Source organism: Electrona antarctica (genome assembly GCF_951216825.1).
Source record: "Electrona antarctica genome assembly, chromosome: 18".
NCBI classification, from domain to species: Eukaryota; Metazoa; Chordata; class Actinopteri; order Myctophiformes; family Myctophidae; genus Electrona; species Electrona antarctica.
The window spans coordinates 17,063,105-17,082,929 of NC_136799.1; the positions used below are offsets into that span (position 1 = coordinate 17,063,105).

The following is a 19,825-nucleotide window of genomic DNA, read 5'->3' on the forward strand; positions in this document are numbered from 1 at the left end:
GAGCGCCACAACTACCATCAGCTCCCAGTACTTTCCGCACGATTTGCTGTACCAAGCTGTGCTACTCATACACTGAGTTGGCAGTGCCCGGGATCAAACCCATGAACTTGTGGTCCAAGGGTGAGAGCTCTACCGACTGAGCTACCTGGACACTTACACACTTTAACAAGCACATCACACATTTACTACAGATTAAGTATGTAGTACTAGTCAGTGATGCATGGGCAATTACCTGCAACATACAACATAAGCAGAAGATAAGATGACTAAGTCTGAACTTAGTATAGTTTATTTGGTCGGAACAGCACATATTAATGAACACTACACATTCAATGCAATGTAACTATGTCGGATTTAGCAAGGATGTTAATTTTCATTCGTAGTCCACAAACAAACATAAAACAGGCAACAACAAAAAAGTACATAAACATTACCAAGAGGGTACAAACAGAGAGAAAAAACAGCAGTAAAAAGGCCAAGTAATGACCTAAAATACAAGATACAAAATACAAGACAAAATGCAAGACACTCAAGAAAACGAATAAAACCTATATTTTTTAAAGACGGCCCAGCTCCGCATCAGACTTCTTGGCATGGTGGTGTCCCCGGTCACTCCAAATCTAACTACTATAACTAGGAATCTTTATGCCACTTTTGCTTTTTCTATACTAGTTTTCAGTCACAGAAGCATATCAATCAATCAAACTTTATTTACAGCCAAGCCAATAAAAGGCATACAAAAAATCTAAAAAAGCCCTAATAAAAAGACTAGGGGGCACGCATACCAGTGCTTCCACATGTGCGATCGGTATCTTACTGTGCTATACCTTGGATTGGTCAACACATTAATGACTTCATTATGAGACCCATCAAGTGTACCTTTAAAACTAAAGGTTTTTTAAAAAAAAAGAAAAGTATGGCCCTGTCTTGGTGCTGGTGGCTAATGTTTAATATGCCTTAGTGATTTAATGTATTCAAGCGTCTTTACCCTCTACGCTGGACTGCCTTGCTTACACGTCCCCACATTAAACATCGCAAAGAACATAAATTGCAATAAATCACAGAGGCATGTACACAGCTATTTTACCCAAGACGTTTACCCAAAGTAATGTTTTTTGCAGAAGATTTATTTCTATGTTTTAATTTGCACTGCCCAATTTCACACCACTTTATTGTATACTCTAATCGGTTTCTTGTACTGTAGGGAAAATACCGGCAATGGAGCTGTTGAGCAAGGGCAGACATCCATTTTCTTCCACCATGATTTAATATAAAAGCATGAATACTGAAAACCTCCCACACATGTTTCTTAAACAATCAAGCGATTCAGATATTTAATGTAAAAAGTAACAAACAATTGCCAATACAATTAAAATGTTTTATATAAAACAGAAACCGGTCCTTGAAAATAAAATGTACCGTAAATCTGTACAAAAATAAACTTCAATCTAATCATTACAGTGAAAGTCAGACGTAACAGATGGGACATAATTTCTGCAGTCAATATACAGTATCACTCAAAATCACTAGATTTACGATATCTCGTTTATATGCTTATATTTTGTCCAGAAGGCTGCTACAGGAATGGTCATGGAGTCTCTCAAATAGTTAGAGCTCATCCTCCAGGGAGCATAAATGCTCCAAGCAAGTTTCATGGTATTCTGCCATTCAGCAAATTGGCAAACCAGACAGTAGTAAACCTTATCAGGTCAAAACACGTCTGTCGCTTCTGTCCATAAGAGGTAAATAAACCATGTGAAAAGGACATTAATTTGTTGCGTTCACACGAGGCATATGCAAAGATCACAGCATATTTGTCGCTTTGTTCGGTTCTCTTGCTCATGCGGTTGTTGTCATCCTCAAGCGTGCGTCCGTAGTGACGTGTGTCGGCGGCTGGCGGGGGAGATTGCATTGCAGCTACCGTTGTAGCTTTGTAGTTTTGCATCTGGAAGTTGAACCTAGCTCAGCTTCGCTTTGTATCTTTGTATGTTTTGCAGCAGCTACAAACGTCGGATGTACTGTAACTTTGTATCTTCATGTCGCTGGCTTCCATTGACAATGAATGGTAGACTGTATCTTTGCATCTGCCCGTGTGAACACACCAATTGTGTGCTACTGGCTACTTCCTCATTTCCATCCTATCATCATGCCTGCTGTGTTGATATAGATAAAATACATAAAACAGAAATAATGTAAAAACATGTAAGATGGATAGTAAAAGCAGGCACAAACTGAGATAAAAAACCTCTTTCTATCAAGTATCTTGAAAAAGTTCATTTAAGTCCTTGAAATTCTGGTACTGGGGGCTGCGGTCGCCCATATTGCGAGGTTACAGATTCGCTGCTTTCGGTGCACGACACCCGCGCTGTGCAGCAATAAAGTATCAGCAAAGCTTTACACAGGGATATTGTCTGGGCAATAACCCTCGAACACTCAGACTCATGTACCAGCCTTTAAGTCTGAATGTGGAGGAGAGGACGAGGTCATCTTCATCACCATTTGAATTTAATGATCTTTTTCGGTACATCTGAAGAGAGAGAAAAAAAACCCAGACATCAACAGAATTGTACGGAATGGAACAGATTTTGAACTGATTCCAAGTGAAAACTCTATGGCTTCACAGTTGTAAGCTTAAAAACAGACAAGAGTTTGAAATAGACCCTAGTATTCATCCTATACTTACAAATCATTATGTTGAAAATTAGCCCCAACCACCCAAAAAAACTAAAACACAAAATCTAAATGTCAGTTCGATTAATAACAAACTCCATATTTGGGCATGCCTGACAAAGAACTCCATAAGTCCATATTGGTCATAAAAAGAACTCTGACTGACAGATACGTCAGTGTTGTATCATACAACGCTGATGAAGACTATGTGCCGAAACGCGTACGTTGTTCTGCAGCATACTATGTGAATTATAAAAGAATAAAAAGTGCCTTAAACTAAAGGACATTTCCGTGAGTGCTGGTATTCTCTTCTTAGAGATTTCTTGAAAAATGATATGCTGCCAATCCGACAGGCCGGATTGGCAGCATATTGAAGGAAAACCTTCCCTTCTTGTCACAAACCACCCTCTGCTACTATTCCATACCTTCAGGTGCAGTGTCAGGTTTGCTCAGGTTCCAGACTTTGGTCTCCTTTATCGTTTCCTTCCTCATGTTTCCTATAAGGCAGGAAATTGTCAGTCAAACAGAATATCTCAATCAGAATATACAAAGTGTACAACTACAAACTAAAATTGTTCTAATAGCAATGAGTCTCTTGCAAAGTTGCAAATGAAATATGTTGGCGAGGTTTACAGGAGGACAAAATGTAATTGGTAATGTAAACAGTCAACTATTGGCAATTAAAAGACGCAGGTCAAAAGTGGAGAGATCCTCAATGGTCTGTTGGCCTCTGACCTTTGAGCTCCACATTCATGAGTGTTCTTTCCTTAAGTGAAATCTTCTTTTGGCGATGTCGCGTCTCATTGGATGGACCGCTCTCAAAGCTGGTCAGCTCCAACTCAACCTGACGATGACGTCTTGATTGAGAGGCCTGAACACACACACACACACACACACACACACACACACGCGCGCACACGCACACACACACACACACACACACACACACACACACACACACACACGATGATTACGGAAATATATAATAACTAGAAAAAGTGCCCTTCTGGGCACAGGTCTCCACCAGGAGGATAGGACTGTGTGAGATGTTTGGCAAATATTTTAGGATTAATATATACATGTTTTTGAGGCATTTTGTTCCAAAAATGTGTTTTGCAAAAATCAACCTGTTGGTGGCGCTATAACAGGCCAATGTGAAAAGGGTGGGATATATTCCTCAGCCTAGTAAGAAAATGTGTGAAAGATTTCACGTAAATTGCATGCTGCGTTCATGATTTGAGGCTTTTGTTCAAAACGGGGCAATCTTGCAAACTGTGAAAGCCAATTATAGCCAATTAGGATGGAATATGAAATATCGGACAGATCCGACTTGAGCACATGACCATAGAGATACTGTGTAACGATTTGTGAGTTTTTTGGACAGAATCTGGAGGAGTAATATCAAAAAATGTGTTTTACAAAAGTCGGCCTCCTGGTGGCGCTATAAAAGGCAGATGCGGAAAATGTAGGTCAACGGTTTGTCTGTGGCCTCTAGGGAGTGTGCATGCAACGTTTCACGCAGATCGGTGCAGTTTTAGGTAAAAAATGTGAAAGGCTGCCTCATGGTGGCGCTATAACAGGCCGTTCTGGAAAATGTGGGGCAGAGGTTCATCGTTGGCATCCAGGGAGTGTGTGTGCAAAGTTTGGCATCGACCGGGTTAACGGTGCCGGAGATTAGCTGTACACAGACGGACGGAAGGAAGGACGGACACACACACACGGACGGAGTGCAAAACATACTCTCTCCCCATGCCTTCGGCCTGGTGGAGACAATCATAAGAAAGTTCAAGTATTAATTATAATAAGAACAAGAAAGACACACCTCTACTGCCGTGTTATAGCTCCTTGACTTGATGGAGGCGAGAAGTTCAGCTCTTTTGGAAGACTGAGGGACACAAGGCAGGTAGATCAGAGTGAGAACAACAGAGTCATCTGCTGGCCAAAGTTTATTATTGCATGTGAAGTGTATAGATGGCTGCCAGGAATAAAATGGTTGAAAATGTTGAGAAATAAAATGGAACTCACCTCTTTCTGAGCTGAAGTTCCTTCACCACTATCTTCTTCACCATCACCAGGTGGAGCATCCTGAAATGAGGTAAAGCACAGCATCTTTTTTTACATCCCTTTTCTCTCCATTTCAGTCGTTCTGTGTTGTTACTGCTGTTGTATCCTACGACTCACCTGCCAATGAGGAGCCCCCACAAGGAGGACATAGGGCCTTCGTCAAAGCATGGCATGACCAGACTACTATCACTGCGTAGAAATTAGTCTGGAACTTCGGCGTGGAAGATTTATTTCTGTTTGTAAGATTCCAACATCACAGCAAAAATGTCTCACTTTGAACAGTGGGCTCCGATTGGTCACCCACAACTTTAGGGTGAGCGAGATGTAATTCAAACTGAGGAGTGCCAGTCCAAGGTATTTTTTTTCCGGTCTCCAAATTACTGAAATTAGTCCTGGAGACTGAGAACTTTAAACCATGGATCCCTGATGTTGCCAAAAAACGCTGATGTAGTGCTGATGACATACATGGATGGGCGAGGGCCCGCATACAGACATTTTGTGCATGATGGTAGGGTTGGGTTGACCAATCAGGGAATGCGATGCCTACACCTCCCACAGACACAGAGATTCAGTGTGTCCTCCATAGACCCACAGACAGACAGATACAGACGTTCATGGTTTTTCGGTTCTGAACAACCGCCGGGCCGATTTAATTCCCACTCTGCACTGGAAACCCACTGGTCATCGGAAATGCACACGCCAAGTTTGAAGTCAATCAATCGGATGGTGCCCATATAGCTAATTAGCTATTCTATTATCACCAAAGGATGCAATGTCTCAACAACAAAACATAGCAGTACTCATTGTAGAAAACACTACAAACCTTTTAATATTGCAAAGATATATACACTACGATATATACGACCAGTGTTGCATGTAATCCCCTCTCTCTCATCTCTGTTCTTTCTTTAATAAGCATACTAGAGTATAACCATAATGACCATGTGAAGAGTTCTAACCTTCTCTTGTTGCCAGTTGTAGAAGCCCACAACAGTCTGACGTAGCTGAGTGACAAAGTCTCTCTGGACCAGGTTTATAGAGGGGTCTGGCCGGCTGGACATGGTGGCAGCACCTGTCTTCAGCTGCTGATAGCGTTCATGCACATTGGACAGCTCCTGGTGGCAAGGACAGGATGGAGCACATCAGAGGAAATGCAATGTGTACATGCTGTGTATACTATGCCTACAGTCCAGTTTTTTAAGTTAGTAAGAGAAGTAAATACATTTTGTTCTATTACAGTGGAAATCTATGATGAGATGAGAGTCGTTCACACCAATCACGATACATATAACTGCAAGTATAATGATAATTATGTACACTGATGAACGATTCTGTAAACAGTGGCTTCACCCTATGTTTTCTTAGAATGTTTATCTTTAAAATCTGTGTCATTATCAGCCGATATCAATATTTTCTATTTGGCATGGGCCCCAAAATGTAATTATTGAGGCCTCTACTGTAAATGCAGTACTCAGTGACAGATCCATCGAACGATCATCCATCAAGTCTCTGTTCACACATCTTACCTCTAGCAGGTCCTTAGTGACCACTTCCTGAGGACGACAGGCGCGCTCCATAAAACCCTCACACATCTCCTCCTTTTTCATCTCCTTCTTCAAGTTGTAAGACAACTGCAAAAGGAGGACAAGGTGAAAGTTGGTGGAGAGGTCGATAAAGATTGCTGGTTCAAATCTCTGGACTGACAGATGCCCTCCCTTAATGCAACGTACTGTAGCTGCTGGAATCCCTGAGTGAATGTGGGAAAGTCTTGGTGGGACGAGTGAATTTCAAAATTCTCCCTGAATAACAAATGTCAATCAATATGTCTAAGAAACATTGAAAATGAAAAAAATAAGAAATGCGTTTAAAAACAAGACATATAGTCTAAAATAGTGTGGGCTCCATGTACAATCTTAATTTGTATTTTATTTTTTATTTATTTGATCATTTACAATTACGCATTTTTGCTAAATCCAGTGTATTTGCATTGCATCTATGAAATGCCCATTAATATGCATTGTCCCGTCTAAATAAACAAATAAAGTAAAAGTAAAGATTCAAAGAATAATTGTTTGATAGATTTCCAACTATCTTTCTTATTTTTACCCCTGAGTGAGTCCTGCTGACTCACCTGCCACTGCCAGTAAGGAGCATAGACATAAAAAAAAAAAGAAATAGATGCCTCTGGCCGCTGTAGTTCATTGGAGCGACGTGTCTCCATTGAAGGCAGGAACTGGGACTGGGACTACCGCTCATGCTTCCATTCCACTATGCTTCGCAAGGAATCTCGGGAAAATTGTGCCTTCAATAAGTTCAATTTTGACACGCGCCCCAGAGCCGGATGAGGAGCCCCCACCAGGAGGATGTAGACTGTAGAGCCTTCCTCCTGCCCAACACTCCTTACTGAGCAAGTACTTTATCTCTGCACCATCTGAGGGCTCTAGATTTTCAACTATGACCCAACTTTCATGCTCTTCATAAATTTCACTTGGCCTTCATGGGCGAAGGTTGGATATTTGAGGGGACACATGTATACACGCATGCACACGCGCGCACACACAGGGGTGAGCTGTTGGTCGGGCCTACTGGGGGCGACGCCCCACTACGATCCTTTGAAGATGCACGCAGTGACGCAAGCCCGCACAGCCAGTCACAGTTTTAGCACCTTGTGCACCACTAACAAACAACTCTACAGCACATCCCACACACACGTATTCTACAATATCTGAGAGGAGAGAGAGGGGAATATGTGGAGTACTTCTTAGATCCACTGGCAGTGTGCACAAGAAATCTGGTGATGATTGGTCCAGCAGTTTGCAAGATTAGTCACACACACACACGTGCACACACACCCTCACCAGTTTAGGCATGGCGGTGAAGTGGAAGGCTTTGTGTTCCAGAAGGGTTCTGAGGATGTACACAGCATCAAAGTGCTGAGCATTGATGGCATCCTGTTCAAACTTCTTCACATCATCCCAATGATTCAGCGACAGTCTTATCTATGGACAGAAGAAGAACAGTCTTAAGAACAGTTGGCACTGGGTGGGCAGCACCGAGTGTCTCACTGGGTGGGCAGCACCGAGTGTCTCACTGGGTGGGCAGCACCGAGTGTCTCACTGGGTGGGCAGCACCGAGTGTCTCACTGGGTGGGCAGCACCGAGTGTCTCACTGGGTGGGCAGCACCGAGTGTCTCACTGGGTGGGCAGCACCGAGTGTCTCACTGGGTGGGCAGCACCGAGTGTCTCACTGGGTGGGCAGCACCGAGTGTCTCACTCGAGTCAAGAACACTTCACCATGAAGCCAGGAGGAGCCGCTGAGCTGGGTCCGAAACTTCCACCTGAGACTCTGATGTTTTTGCTAACTTGAATTAGACATGTACCGATACCATTTTTTCCTTCGCAATACTGAGTACCGATTTGATAGCAGTGTGTAATGGGGCGCCCTTATCATCGTACATCATCGCAATTCATCAATTCAATTTATCTCAATTTGCGTCCTCACTTTTGTCTTCAATGTTTGTGTTTACACAAACCCTCAAAGCCGGCCATAGGAGGGGCTAGCGCCCCTCAAAAATCTAGCACAGGGCGGATACCACCCATAAACTCTAATGCCAGCGAGTCGCAGTGTGTCACTCCCCGTCTCTCTACTGTATACTATGAATAAAGGCAGAACATATATCTAGGAAAGTGGTTCTCAAAGTGGTATCCAGGGACTCTCAGGGTTCCTTGAGGCGGTTCCAAATGGACCCTTACAAGTCTGTTACGTTTTGGTCACTGATGACCTTCTTCAGTCATCAGTTGATATTGATGTGCACTTGCCTACGCACCTGCTCCCAAGTCTTACTTTAGGTGTGTGAAAGACTTTCTCAATAGTACCTTAAGAGTGTACAAATGGGACCGAATGGACCCCGATTCCATTTCGTACATTCTCAGAGTTATGGGGGTCCTTGAAATGAAAAGGTTTGAGAGCCACTGATCTAGGAATAAATAAAAATAAAGTGTAGCTTTACAGTTGTGTGTTGTTGATAAGAGAATCAGGAAAAGCAAATTGTGAAGAAGCAGGACTCTTATGGCATCTTCAACCTTTTCTCTTGGTAAGCTGAACTGGTGATGATACAATCCGTAGACCAGGTACAATCCACCAACTCGGATCTGAAAGCTGTACGGTGGCAGGAAGAATGTACTGGCTGTAGAGATAATCTCATGACTGAATGCCTTCTGCTCAAAGCTCTCCATAGAGCCACTGCAAAAGACAAGACAAAACCAGTCAACCACAATGAAACATCCACAGTATTGTCTCTTACTGTATAGATGTATAGATAGATAGATAGATAGATAGATAAAAAGTAGTTATCATGAATCATGCGTAAACTAAGAACGTAACAGTGGAGTATCTATGTAAACTATACATACTATACTATATTATATATTATACATGTGTACTATAAAGTGCTATGACTACATAAAATGCAATTCTAGTGCTGTCTACGTAACAAGCTATAAGTCTGTTTAAAATACTGACTTATAGCTTATTAGAATTATTATTATTTTTACTTCATAGCTTGTGGAATGTGGCTGCAAACTTATTTCTCCATTGTTCAATGTGGCTAAAGATAAAGATCAGAGGTTCAAAACGTTTCCAAACAGGCTATGGATGATGTCCACAACATCCATGTCGTCAACATGCCACATTGCCTTAAAGGGTAACACTTGCAGATAAGGGTCATGAAATAATGATTAACTCATGATTAACTAATACATTAGTTAAGCATTAGTTAATCATTATTTCATCATGAATTAATGATGACTTCATCATGAATTAACTGTAGTTAGTTAATCATGATTCATGGCATTCATGATTTCATTTATAGATCAGATTTTTTCGCCCAAATCTATGCCCACGATGAGTGCTCAAAGGCGGGTAGGTTTAGTCAGCAGACGGTCTCTCTGGAGGTCCTTCCTGGTTGTCCCCAAGGGTATTTTTTCTCAATTCTATGCCCACGATGAGTGCTCAAAGGTGGGTAGGGGTCCCTGGTGTTTTATGGATCATTTTTTGACTCACCCATTTTGCCCAAATCTATACCCAGGATGAGTGCTCATAGACGGGTAGGGTTAGTGAGCAGACTCGGCCTCTCTGGAGGTAATTTTTCTCAATTCTATGCCCACGATGAGTGCTCAAAAGTGGGTAGGGGTCTGTCCGAAGCTCTCCCTGCATGGTGCTTTATGGATCATTTTTGGACTCCCCCATTTTGCCCAAATCTATACCCAGGATGAGTGCTCAAAGGTGGGTACCCCTACCCACCTAAACCACCTGGTGTTTTATGGATCATTTTTGGACTCCCCCATTTTGCCCAAATCTATACCCAGGATGAGTGCTCATAGACGGGTAGGGTTAGTGAGCAGACTCGGTCTCTCTGGAGGTAATTTTTCTCAATTCTATGCCCACGATGAGTGCTCAAAGGTGGGTAGGGGTCTGTCCGGAGCTCTCCCTGGTGCTTTATGGATCATTTTTGGACTCTCCCATTTTGCCCAAATCTATACCCAGGATGAGTGCTCATAGGTGGGTAGCGGTTAGTGAGCAGACTCTGTCTCTCTGGAGGTATTTTTTCTCAATTCTATGCCCACGATGAGTGCTCAAATGTGGGTAGGGGTCTCTCCGGAGCTCTCCCTGGTGCTTTATGGATAATTTTGGACTCCCCTCTTCAGAGGTCTCCCTGGTAGTTTATGGGTCATTTCTGGACATTATCATCATCATGAACTAGCTGTAGTTAATAGTTAGTTAATGGTTATTTGTACCCCAAAGTAAAGTGACAACATTTTCATCATGAACTAATCATGAACTAGCTGTAGTTAATGGATATTTGCACCCCAAAGTAAAGTGACAATATTTTCATCATGAACTAGCTGTAGTTAATAGTTAGTTAATGGATATTTGTACCCCAAAGTAAAGTGACAACATTTTCATCATTAACTAATCATGAACTAGCTGTAGTTAAGGTTATTTGTACCCCAAAGTAAAGTGACAAAATTTTCATCATGAACTAATCATGAACTAGCTGTAGTTAATGGATATTTGCACCCCAAAGTAAAGTGACAACATTTTCATCATGAACTAGCTGTAGTTAATAGTTAGTTAATGGATATTTGTACCCCAAAGTAAAGTGACAACATTTTCATCATGAACTAGCTGTAGTTAATAGTTAGTTAATGGATATTTGTACCCCAAAGTAAAGTGACAACATTTTCATCATTAACTAATCATGAACTAGCTGTAGTTAAGGTTATTTGTACCCCAAAGTAAAGTGACAACATTTTCATCATGAACTAATCATGAACTAGCTGTAGTTAATGGATATTTGCACCCCAAAGTAAAGTGACAACATTTTCATCATGAACTAGCGTAGTTAATAGTTAGTTAATGGATATTTGTACCCCAAAGTAAAGTGACAACATTTTCATCATGAACTAGCTGTAGTTAATAGTTAGTTAATGGATATTTGTACCCCAAAGTAAAGTGACAACATTTTCATCATGAACTAATCATGAACTCTTGATTAACTAATCATGAAGTAATCATGAACTGGAAATTTGGACACAAAGTCACATCAATATAAATAATAGTGAAATGCAATACTAACAATACAATACAATCTGAATCCAAAATTACAATTACAAGCCACCTTCAATATTGCCATTTTTTATTTACAGCCACACCCTCCCCCCACACAGAAAACTAAAAACAAAATGTGATGTATATCAATAACAAAGTGTTAAATGGCCACTTATTACCAAATAGACAGCAGTAATATGAAAAATAACAAACAAAAAGAAAAGCCAGCAAAAATATGAAAACCCTTAGTTCCGTTGTCATTGGGGCTCTTTCATCTGAATTGTGACATTGTTCGATTGGTCTTTTTCCTACCACACAAACTGTGAGGGAGGGGAATCAATGTTGCACCATCAGTGTCCAGACTTGGATCCGTTAGCTTGCCATCCAATATGCACTGGGAATTTATCTGGGGAATTGTTGGGTATGGAGAATTTGGAGCCTCACATGGACCTGGGCTCCTCAGTGGATGGGAAGGGAAGCGCTGTCCTCTTCTCCATGTGCTCCAGGGGATGAAGATGGGGATCACCCAATCAAAAAAAAAACTGACCTATGGTAGATCGGACAAGATCCAATAGCATGTTATTCACACACTCTGTGTAAAATGTTTTTAAATCCCCATGAATTAGTAAAAATTAACACCTTTTTAACTTGCATTAATTAGCTTAATCATTTTCTTTTTATAGTAATCATTTCAAATACATTGAAAACCATTCAAAATAATTCAAAGTACTTATTTTCTTTTACAATGTTTCAAATATTCACTATATTCAATGAACTGTTCCTTTTCCACAAAAATACTATGAAATGCTCCTTTACGTATCACAATGCAATGAGTTAAATTGCATAAAGTGCACATTCAATCGCTTTACAGGGTGTTTTGTGCAGTAACTGAGGTATTCATGACTCAAATGTGCTTAGTATATCTCTCCCTGGCTAGCATCAGGTGAGAGATGCACTAAAAATGTACATTCAATCACCATAACCCAAAATACTCATGTACAGGAATAAGTGTTTCAAAATGTAAAACACCATTTAAGATAACCATCTTTGTTCTACATTGTCTCACTCACCACTGATCAATGAATGAATGGGCTCAGACTGCAATGTCACCTGTACTACTGGCTGCTCAGTGATTTGCAATACTCGCTCTCACACTGCTCTGCAAAGTTCAAAATGACACAATATACAAATCAGGAGATGTCTAACAACATTAAGAATGTTCCAATGTTGAATTGGAAGATTATTTTTTAGTCTTACCAAGTGGATTGCAAAGATTGTTCCTCTGTGTGTGTTTACAACAACACATGAAGAACCAGCCATGTGTTCAATTGAACAGGAAAGGGGAGTTTTCCTGCTTAAATACTGACAGGAAGTGGAATCACTGGTAGGCTGGACATAAACGCTTACAGGCTCACTGATTGGCCACTTAGGTTAGCAATCACAGAGCCAGGTAATTTTAACCCTTAAACGTGTTAGACATCCTGTTTGTTTGTTTGTTTGTTTTCCCTTTCATGTATATAGCTTCTTGGCATTTTAATCAGACTTGTAGAGCAACATTTTAGATATATTGTATATAACTTAAATGCATTCATTCACTGTAAAAAAAAAATCACTGAAATGAACGTATGTATCCTATTAACTATTTTTTAATTCAGCCTACCCAGGCTTGAAAGCAGGCAGCCAATTTACAAGTGTTAAAAACGATCTAAAATGCTTTTGAAATAACACACATTTAAGTTCTAAAATGTTGCTCCACAAGTCTGTTTAAAATACAAAACAAGCTATTTACATGAAAGAGAAAAAATGCAAAACAAACAGGGTGTCTAACAGGTTTTAAAGGATTAAAATTACCTGGCTCTGTGATTGCCAGTGGCCAATCAGTGAGCCTGTAAGCATTTGTGTCCAGCCTACCAGTGATTCTACTTCCTGTTAGTATTTAAGCAGGAAAACGTCCTTTTCCTGTTCAATTGAACACATGGCTGGTTCTTCATGTGCTGTTGTAAACAAACACAGAGAGACAATCTTTTGCAATCTGCCTGGTAAGACTAAAACATAATCTTCCAATTCAAATCATTCACATTCTTAATGTTGTTAGGCAACTCCTGATTTGTGTATTGTCATTTTGAACTTTGCAGAGCAGTGTGAGAGTGTTGCAAATCACTGAGCAGCCAGGTGACATTGCAGTCTCAGCATTCATGAAGTGGTGAGTGAGACAATGTAGAACAAAGATGGTTATCTTAAATGGTGTTTAGCCACAATACATCCTGCCAATGATTTATTGTTTAAGTATTTAAGTTCATGTTACATTTTGAAAGACAGTTTGTTACTGAAGGAATACAATATGCATGTACATGAGAATTGTGGGTTATAGTGACTGAAGGTACATTTTAAGGGTACATACTAAGCACATTTGCGTCATAAATACCTCCTAGTTACTGCACAAAACACCCTGTAAACCTTTTGAATGTGCACTTTATGCAATTTAACTCATTACATTGTGATACTTAAAGGAGCATTTCATACTATTTTTATTTTTGTGGAAAAGGAACAGTTCATTGAATATTAAACATTGTAAAAGAAAATAAGTGTTTTGAATTATTTTGAATTGTTTTCAATGTATTTTAAATACATGATTACTATAAAAAGAACATGATTAAGCTAATTAATGCAAGTTAAAAAGGTGTTAATTTATGCTAATTCGTGGGGTTTTGGATCTTGTCTGATCTATCATAGGTCAGGTTTTTTAGATCCCATCCTCATCCCTTGGAGCATCTCACGTGGAGAAGAGGACAGCGGTTCCCTTCCCATCCATCGAGGAGCCAAGGTGCATGTGAGGCTCCACTGTCTCCATACCCAACGTTTCCCCAGATAGATTCCCAGTGCATACTGGGTGGCGAGATCCATGGTTTGTGTGGTAGGACAAAGACCAATCGAACACTGTCACAGTTCAGATAAAAGAGCCCCAACGAGAACAAAAACAAACTTTGGGAACTAAGGGTTTTTCATATTTTTTCCGGCTTTTCTTTTTGTTTGTTATTTTTCATATTACTGTTGTAGTCATTTTTCTATGTCTATTTGGTAATAATAAGTGGCCATGTAACAATTACTATTCATTGTGTTATATTTATAAGAGCCAGGTCATTTTGTTTCATAGTTGTGTCAAACCATATTGGATAAGCAATGATCTTAACAAGTACTTTAGTTTTATAGTTGAGAGGAAAAATTGTGCTGCTGATTTGGATAAGCACTGTTGTTGGCTTTGTTAAAGGCCTTGCCTTGGCGGGCAGCAGGTGGGCCAGATGTGTGGATGCCAGTCCATTGGCGTCTGCGCCAGGGCTGTATCTAGCTCACCCGCTGTTGGCCCGGGTGGCTGGTGTCGGCCTGCCCCTCGGCCTGTGTCCTCTGCCTACTTCCTTGCTTTTGTTTTGTTGTTCTTTTGTATTTTACATTTGTATTTTGTATAATACTTTATTTATTTTGTGGTATATTTTTGTTTGTGTTAAGTGTTTTTATTTTATTTTTTAGTTTCTGTGTGAGGGGAGAGAGTGTGTGTGTGTGGGGGAGGGGGGGTTGCTGTAAATAAAAAATTGGCAATATTGAAGGTGGCTTGTAATTGTACATTTTGATTCAGATTGTAATGTATTGTTAGTATTGTATTGTTTTGCATTCACTATTATTTATATTGATGTGACTTTGTGTCCATATATCCAGTTCATGATGAATTCATGATTAGTTAATCATGAGTTCATGATTAGTTCATGATGAAAATGTTGTCACTTTACTTTGGGGTGCAAATAACCATTAACTAACTGTTAACTACAGCTAGTTCATGATGAAAATGTTGCCACTTTACTTTGGGGTGCAAATATCAATTAACTAACTATTAACTAATGATAGTTAATCATTAATAGAGTCCAACTCTCTAGTAAGTAAGTACAATGTAATGGTAGTTCATGATGATAATGTTGCCACTTTACTTTGGGGTGCAAATATCAATTAACTAACTATTAACTAATGATAGTTAATCATTAATAGAGTCCAACTCTCTAGTAAGTAAGTAAAATGTAATGGTAGTTCATGATGATAATGTCCAGAAGTTACGCATAAACTACAAGGGAGACCTCTACAAGGGAGACCTACCCACCTTCGAGCACTCATCGTGGGCATAGAATTGAGAAAAACTACCTCCAGAGAGACCGCGTCTGCTCACTAACCCTACCCGTCTATGAGCACTCATCCTGGGTATAGATTTGGGCAAAATGGGTGAGTCCAAAAATGATCCATGAAACACCAGGGACCCCTACCCACCTTTGAGCACTCATCGTGGGCATAGAATTGAGAAGAATTACCTCCAGAGAGACCGAGTCTGCTCACTAACCCTACCCGTCTATGAGCACTCATCCTGGGTATAGATTTGGGCAAAATGGGTGAGTCCAAAAATTATCCATAAAACACCAGGGACCCCTACCCACCTTTGAGCACTCATCGTGGGCATAGAATTGAGAAAAATTACCTCCAGAGAGACCGAGTCTGCTCACTAACCCTACCCGTCTATGAGCACTCATCCTGGGTATAGATTTGGGCAAAATGGGTGAGTCCAAAAATGTTCCATAAAACACCAGGGACCCCTACCCACCTTTGAGCACTCATCGTGGGCATAGAATTGAGAAAAATTACCTCCAGAGAGACAGAGTCTGCTCACTAACCCTACCCGTCTATGAGCACTCATCCTGGGTATAGATTTGGGCAAAATGGGGGGGTCCAAAAATGATCCATAAAGCACCAGGGAGAGCTCCGGACAGACCCCTACCAACCTTTGAGCACCCATCGTGGGCAAAGAATTGAGTAAAATGACCCATGGGTACAACCAGGAATGACCTCCAGAGAGACTGAGAGACCTACCCGCCTATGAGCACTCATCCTGGGCATAGATTTGGGCGGAAAAATTAGATCTATAAATCATCTACAAATCGTGGTTAACTAATGACGATTCATGATGAATCATCAGAATCATCATCATCATGAATCATGATGAATTCATCATGATTCATGATGAATTGTGATGAACTAATGATTAACTAATGCTTAACTAATGTATTAGTTAATCATTAGTTAATCATTAGTTCATGAACCGTATCTGCAAGTGTTACCCCTTAAAGTTGCCATAATAGTCACTCAGCAGCACAAGTTGAGGTTGCAGACAGTCGTTGCACCGTTTGAAATAACTTACAAGAAAATAGTTGAGAAGTTAAACTCCTTCCATATCCTGGAGAAAACCTCAAAACGCACCGACTCAGTTTGATGAAAACGAGTCAGCAGCTCCTCGCAGTCATGTTTCACTTGCTCTTTGCAGTACTCCATTGCCTCACGACTCACGTCCTTCTTGCTGCAGTGTACATGAATGTTCTGCCATTAATGGAATTAGTATTAGTATCGTGTAAAATCTACAGGAATTCTGCAATAAACCAGAAAACCACACACACCTTTATTATTCACGCCCTCCTGCGTGATTTGATTCCTAGTGCGCTCCTTACTACAAATGTCGATGTCTCTTGAACGTCATCAGCAGCCGACGGTGTTGTGAAAGGAACGCATGGTGCATTCAAGTGATCCTCACACAACTGACGGCCACGCTACACCAGGCTTTTCTCGCGCGTTTACCCTAAAAGCGAAAGCCGAGAAGCCTGGTGTAGCGTGGCCGTCAACCAATGTTCTATTCTAATGAGCTGGCCTGTTGATAACAACTTTATCACACACATAACTTAATTCACTTTAATTCCGTAACAAATCCAGCACGGGCGGTCTATCAACAGATATGAAATGTATTATATATATTGTATGTCTTTAAATGTCTGTATTCATTGAATACACAGGACTTCAATGGAAACAACAAGTCCGCACGACTTTTTGGAGAGCTTATTTTAGACCAAGTGTATGACTGTCACTGTACTCGTGTTGTTATTTGCATTTCTGTCTAATGGTATTCAATCAACCAACAACAAAAACCATTTTTCTTTTCTGGAACTGGAAGACTTCGTGAACGCATCACACGGATGTGCGTGACGTCGCACGGAAGTAAACAAGTATTTTCTGCTGGCTGACGTGGGAGTGTTGTGTTGTGGAGCAGCAGCAGACTGACAGCAGCTCAATCTGAACATATTGGACTCATCGGGTTCTGCTCCAGCATCTGCATTGTCAAACGGGACATTTGATGATTTTTACCTGTTGTTAAACTAGACGCGAACGACCCATATAGGCGTCAACGAGACGTCGTACAAGACACACAGGCGTCTGTGGAATACATACAACGTTAGCTTAAAATGGCGGAAGTCGACGAGGCCAGCAAGCCAATGTTCGCGGGGCTGTCAGACGTGTCCATCTCGGCGGACATCCCCGTGGAGGGGGACATCTCCGTCCCCGGCGTGGGCTCCTCCGGGAAACAGGACGACGACTTCTCCACGCTGGACGAGCCGGTGAAGGACACCATCATGAGGGACCTGAAGGCGGTGGGGAGCAAGTTCATCCACGTCCTGTATCCCAAGAAGAACACGGCGCTGCTCCGGGACTGGGACCTGTGGGGACCGCTGCTGCTCTGCGTGACCCTGGCCGTGATGCTCCAGGGCGGCTCGGCCGACAGCAAAGACGACGGGGGGCCAGAGTTTGCCGAGGTGTTCGTGATCATCTGGTTCGGGTCCATCATCATCACCCTCAACTCCAAGCTCCTGGGCGGCACCATCTCTTTCTTCCAGAGCCTGTGCGTCCTCGGCTACTGCATCATGCCCCTGACCGTGGCGATGATCGTCTGCAGGATAGTGCTCATCGGGGGCTCCGGGACGGCCAGCTTCGTCGTGCGGCTCGTCGTGGTCACGGCCTCGTTCGGATGGTCGACGTTCGCCTCCACGGCGTTCCTGGTCGACAGTCAACCTCCAAACCGCAAGGCGCTGGTCGTGTATCCCGTCTTCCTCTTTTACTTTGTCATTGGCTGGATGATCCTCACGTTCTCGCCATCGCAGTAGCGTCGCTGACTGGGGTCTTTGACTTGTGAACTGAAGTAATAATTGAACTCATCAGCAGTCATGATACAGATGTGAAAGAATGAGAAATGTATAAAGAACATTGATGAACGGTGAAAAGAACCCGGACTACTCAAATGAGTAGCCTATATAAGACTGTTTTCTTTTCCTTTTTTTGGTGGTTGGGAAAGCCTTCTGAAACAGCATGTGATGTGTGAACCATTAAACCAAACTATTGAAACATAATGCAAATTCTTGTTTGGTGGCTGCTGCTCCACCAATAATCTTTGTGTAGGCTATATATATGGTTGAGGTCACTTTGTTTGACTTGTTTGACACTCTGTTGCAGAGGGAGAGATGATAAGAGTCTACTCTGTCACTCACTGTGCTTTGCTTGTGTCTTTGGGTGTGCTGAGCTTTAGGCTCAGTGTAATGTACAGCCAGAGCCAACTCAGCGTGTCAAGAGTTGTGAATGAATGTCTCAAAAATAGGGGATACAAGGCATCCTTCAGAAAGTCTGCATTCAAGCTAGAATCTGTGATTGTAGGCATAGCCATGCCCACATGCTTCCTATGTAGGTTGGAACACCTGCCAAAGCAATCCGTGCAATCACCTTCTGGGTGCCACCCCACTGAAGGAGAAACAAAGTGTTTAAGTATACATTTTCAGTTTTTACTATAAGTCTAACAATTGCATGAAGGTTTTGGAAAAAGTGTGATATTTCCCAGTTCCCACTACCCTATGTATGCAGCAGGGATATGATTTGGTTGATAAACATGTTTCCCATACATTTTCAACTTTCATTCTATTATTCTACATTCAATTTTGAGATGAAACCCTGGAACCTTGATGCTAGCCTAACATCAACTGTCAGATAAACTGAAAAGGAAAATATATTTGTGAATTGATTAGAACACGGTGTCCAGATACCTTTGCACACCTTCACTCCATGTTTCCACTACCTGTTCACTACTGACTACTCATTCCTTCCTACCCAGAATGACTGATATATCCTAGCATAATGTAACCAGAATGGCTGTTCTTTGATTTATTTCCATTTGTTTTCTCATCTGTTAATTTGTATAAATTCTGTGTTCTGTAGATGGTGTAACATACCTTTTACAGGAGTGTGCCCTAAAATAAATCATAATGCTCTCTTCTGACATATCAGAATTCTTTGTTTACTTATAATTTAGATGGTTTTTTTTTTACATCAAAGACATACAAAATACTAAAATAAATTCCCACAAATTTAATCAACTACAGCGGTGTGTATTATGCCTTCAACCCACCCTCATTCCTGTCTGGTCTTAGAAGCCACAGTTAAATTTAAATGTATTTGTTTTTTTCATTGTATCTATCATTTCTTCATAGTCATTACAACTACATTACAAATTGTTTAGTTTGGTCAATTCAAAATCAAAGTCAACATGGTTTGTCATAAAAAAAACATGTTCAAACATGTTCAA

General features: G+C 41.1%; 2 protein-coding genes and 1 long non-coding RNA gene across 4 annotated transcripts; 2 read left to right on the forward strand and 1 right to left on the reverse strand.

Annotated features, from left to right (window-relative positions):
• Positions 1-1,024: 1,024 nt before the first annotated feature.
• snapc1b (small nuclear RNA activating complex, polypeptide 1b) lies at positions 1,025-16,945 on the reverse strand. Of its 2 annotated transcripts, XM_079527948.1 has the most exons (11): positions 16,829-16,945; positions 16,574-16,750; positions 8,817-8,976; positions 7,593-7,733; positions 6,261-6,365; positions 5,694-5,849; positions 4,696-4,755; positions 4,493-4,555; positions 3,406-3,541; positions 3,096-3,167; positions 1,025-2,527 (listed from the first exon to the last, which is right to left on the reverse strand). In XM_079527948.1, exons 2-11 carry the CDS (start codon positions 16,702-16,704, stop codon positions 2,493-2,495), a joined length of 1,059 nt encoding a protein of 352 aa, XP_079384074.1. In that variant the 5' UTR covers positions 16,705-16,750; positions 16,829-16,945; the 3' UTR covers positions 1,025-2,492. The 2 variants fall into 2 exon arrangements, with proteins under 2 accessions (XP_079384074.1, XP_079384073.1); XM_079527947.1 differs by lacking the exon at positions 16,829-16,945 and having other exon boundaries at positions 16,574-16,816.
• On the forward strand, positions 13,322-14,301 carry LOC306942190. The gene is made up of 3 exons (XR_013792250.1): positions 13,322-13,382; positions 13,479-13,546; positions 14,077-14,301. It is a non-coding gene; the product is annotated as an uncharacterized lncRNA (long non-coding RNA).
• A 161-nt stretch (positions 16,946-17,106) lies between the features above and the next one.
• Positions 17,107-19,616, forward strand: yipf6 (Yip1 domain family, member 6). Its single transcript, XM_079527949.1, has one exon. The coding sequence runs from the start codon at positions 17,664-17,666 to the stop codon at positions 18,357-18,359; it is 696 nt and encodes a 231-aa protein (XP_079384075.1). The 5' UTR covers positions 17,107-17,663; the 3' UTR covers positions 18,360-19,616.
• Positions 19,617-19,825: the final 209 nt, after the last annotated feature.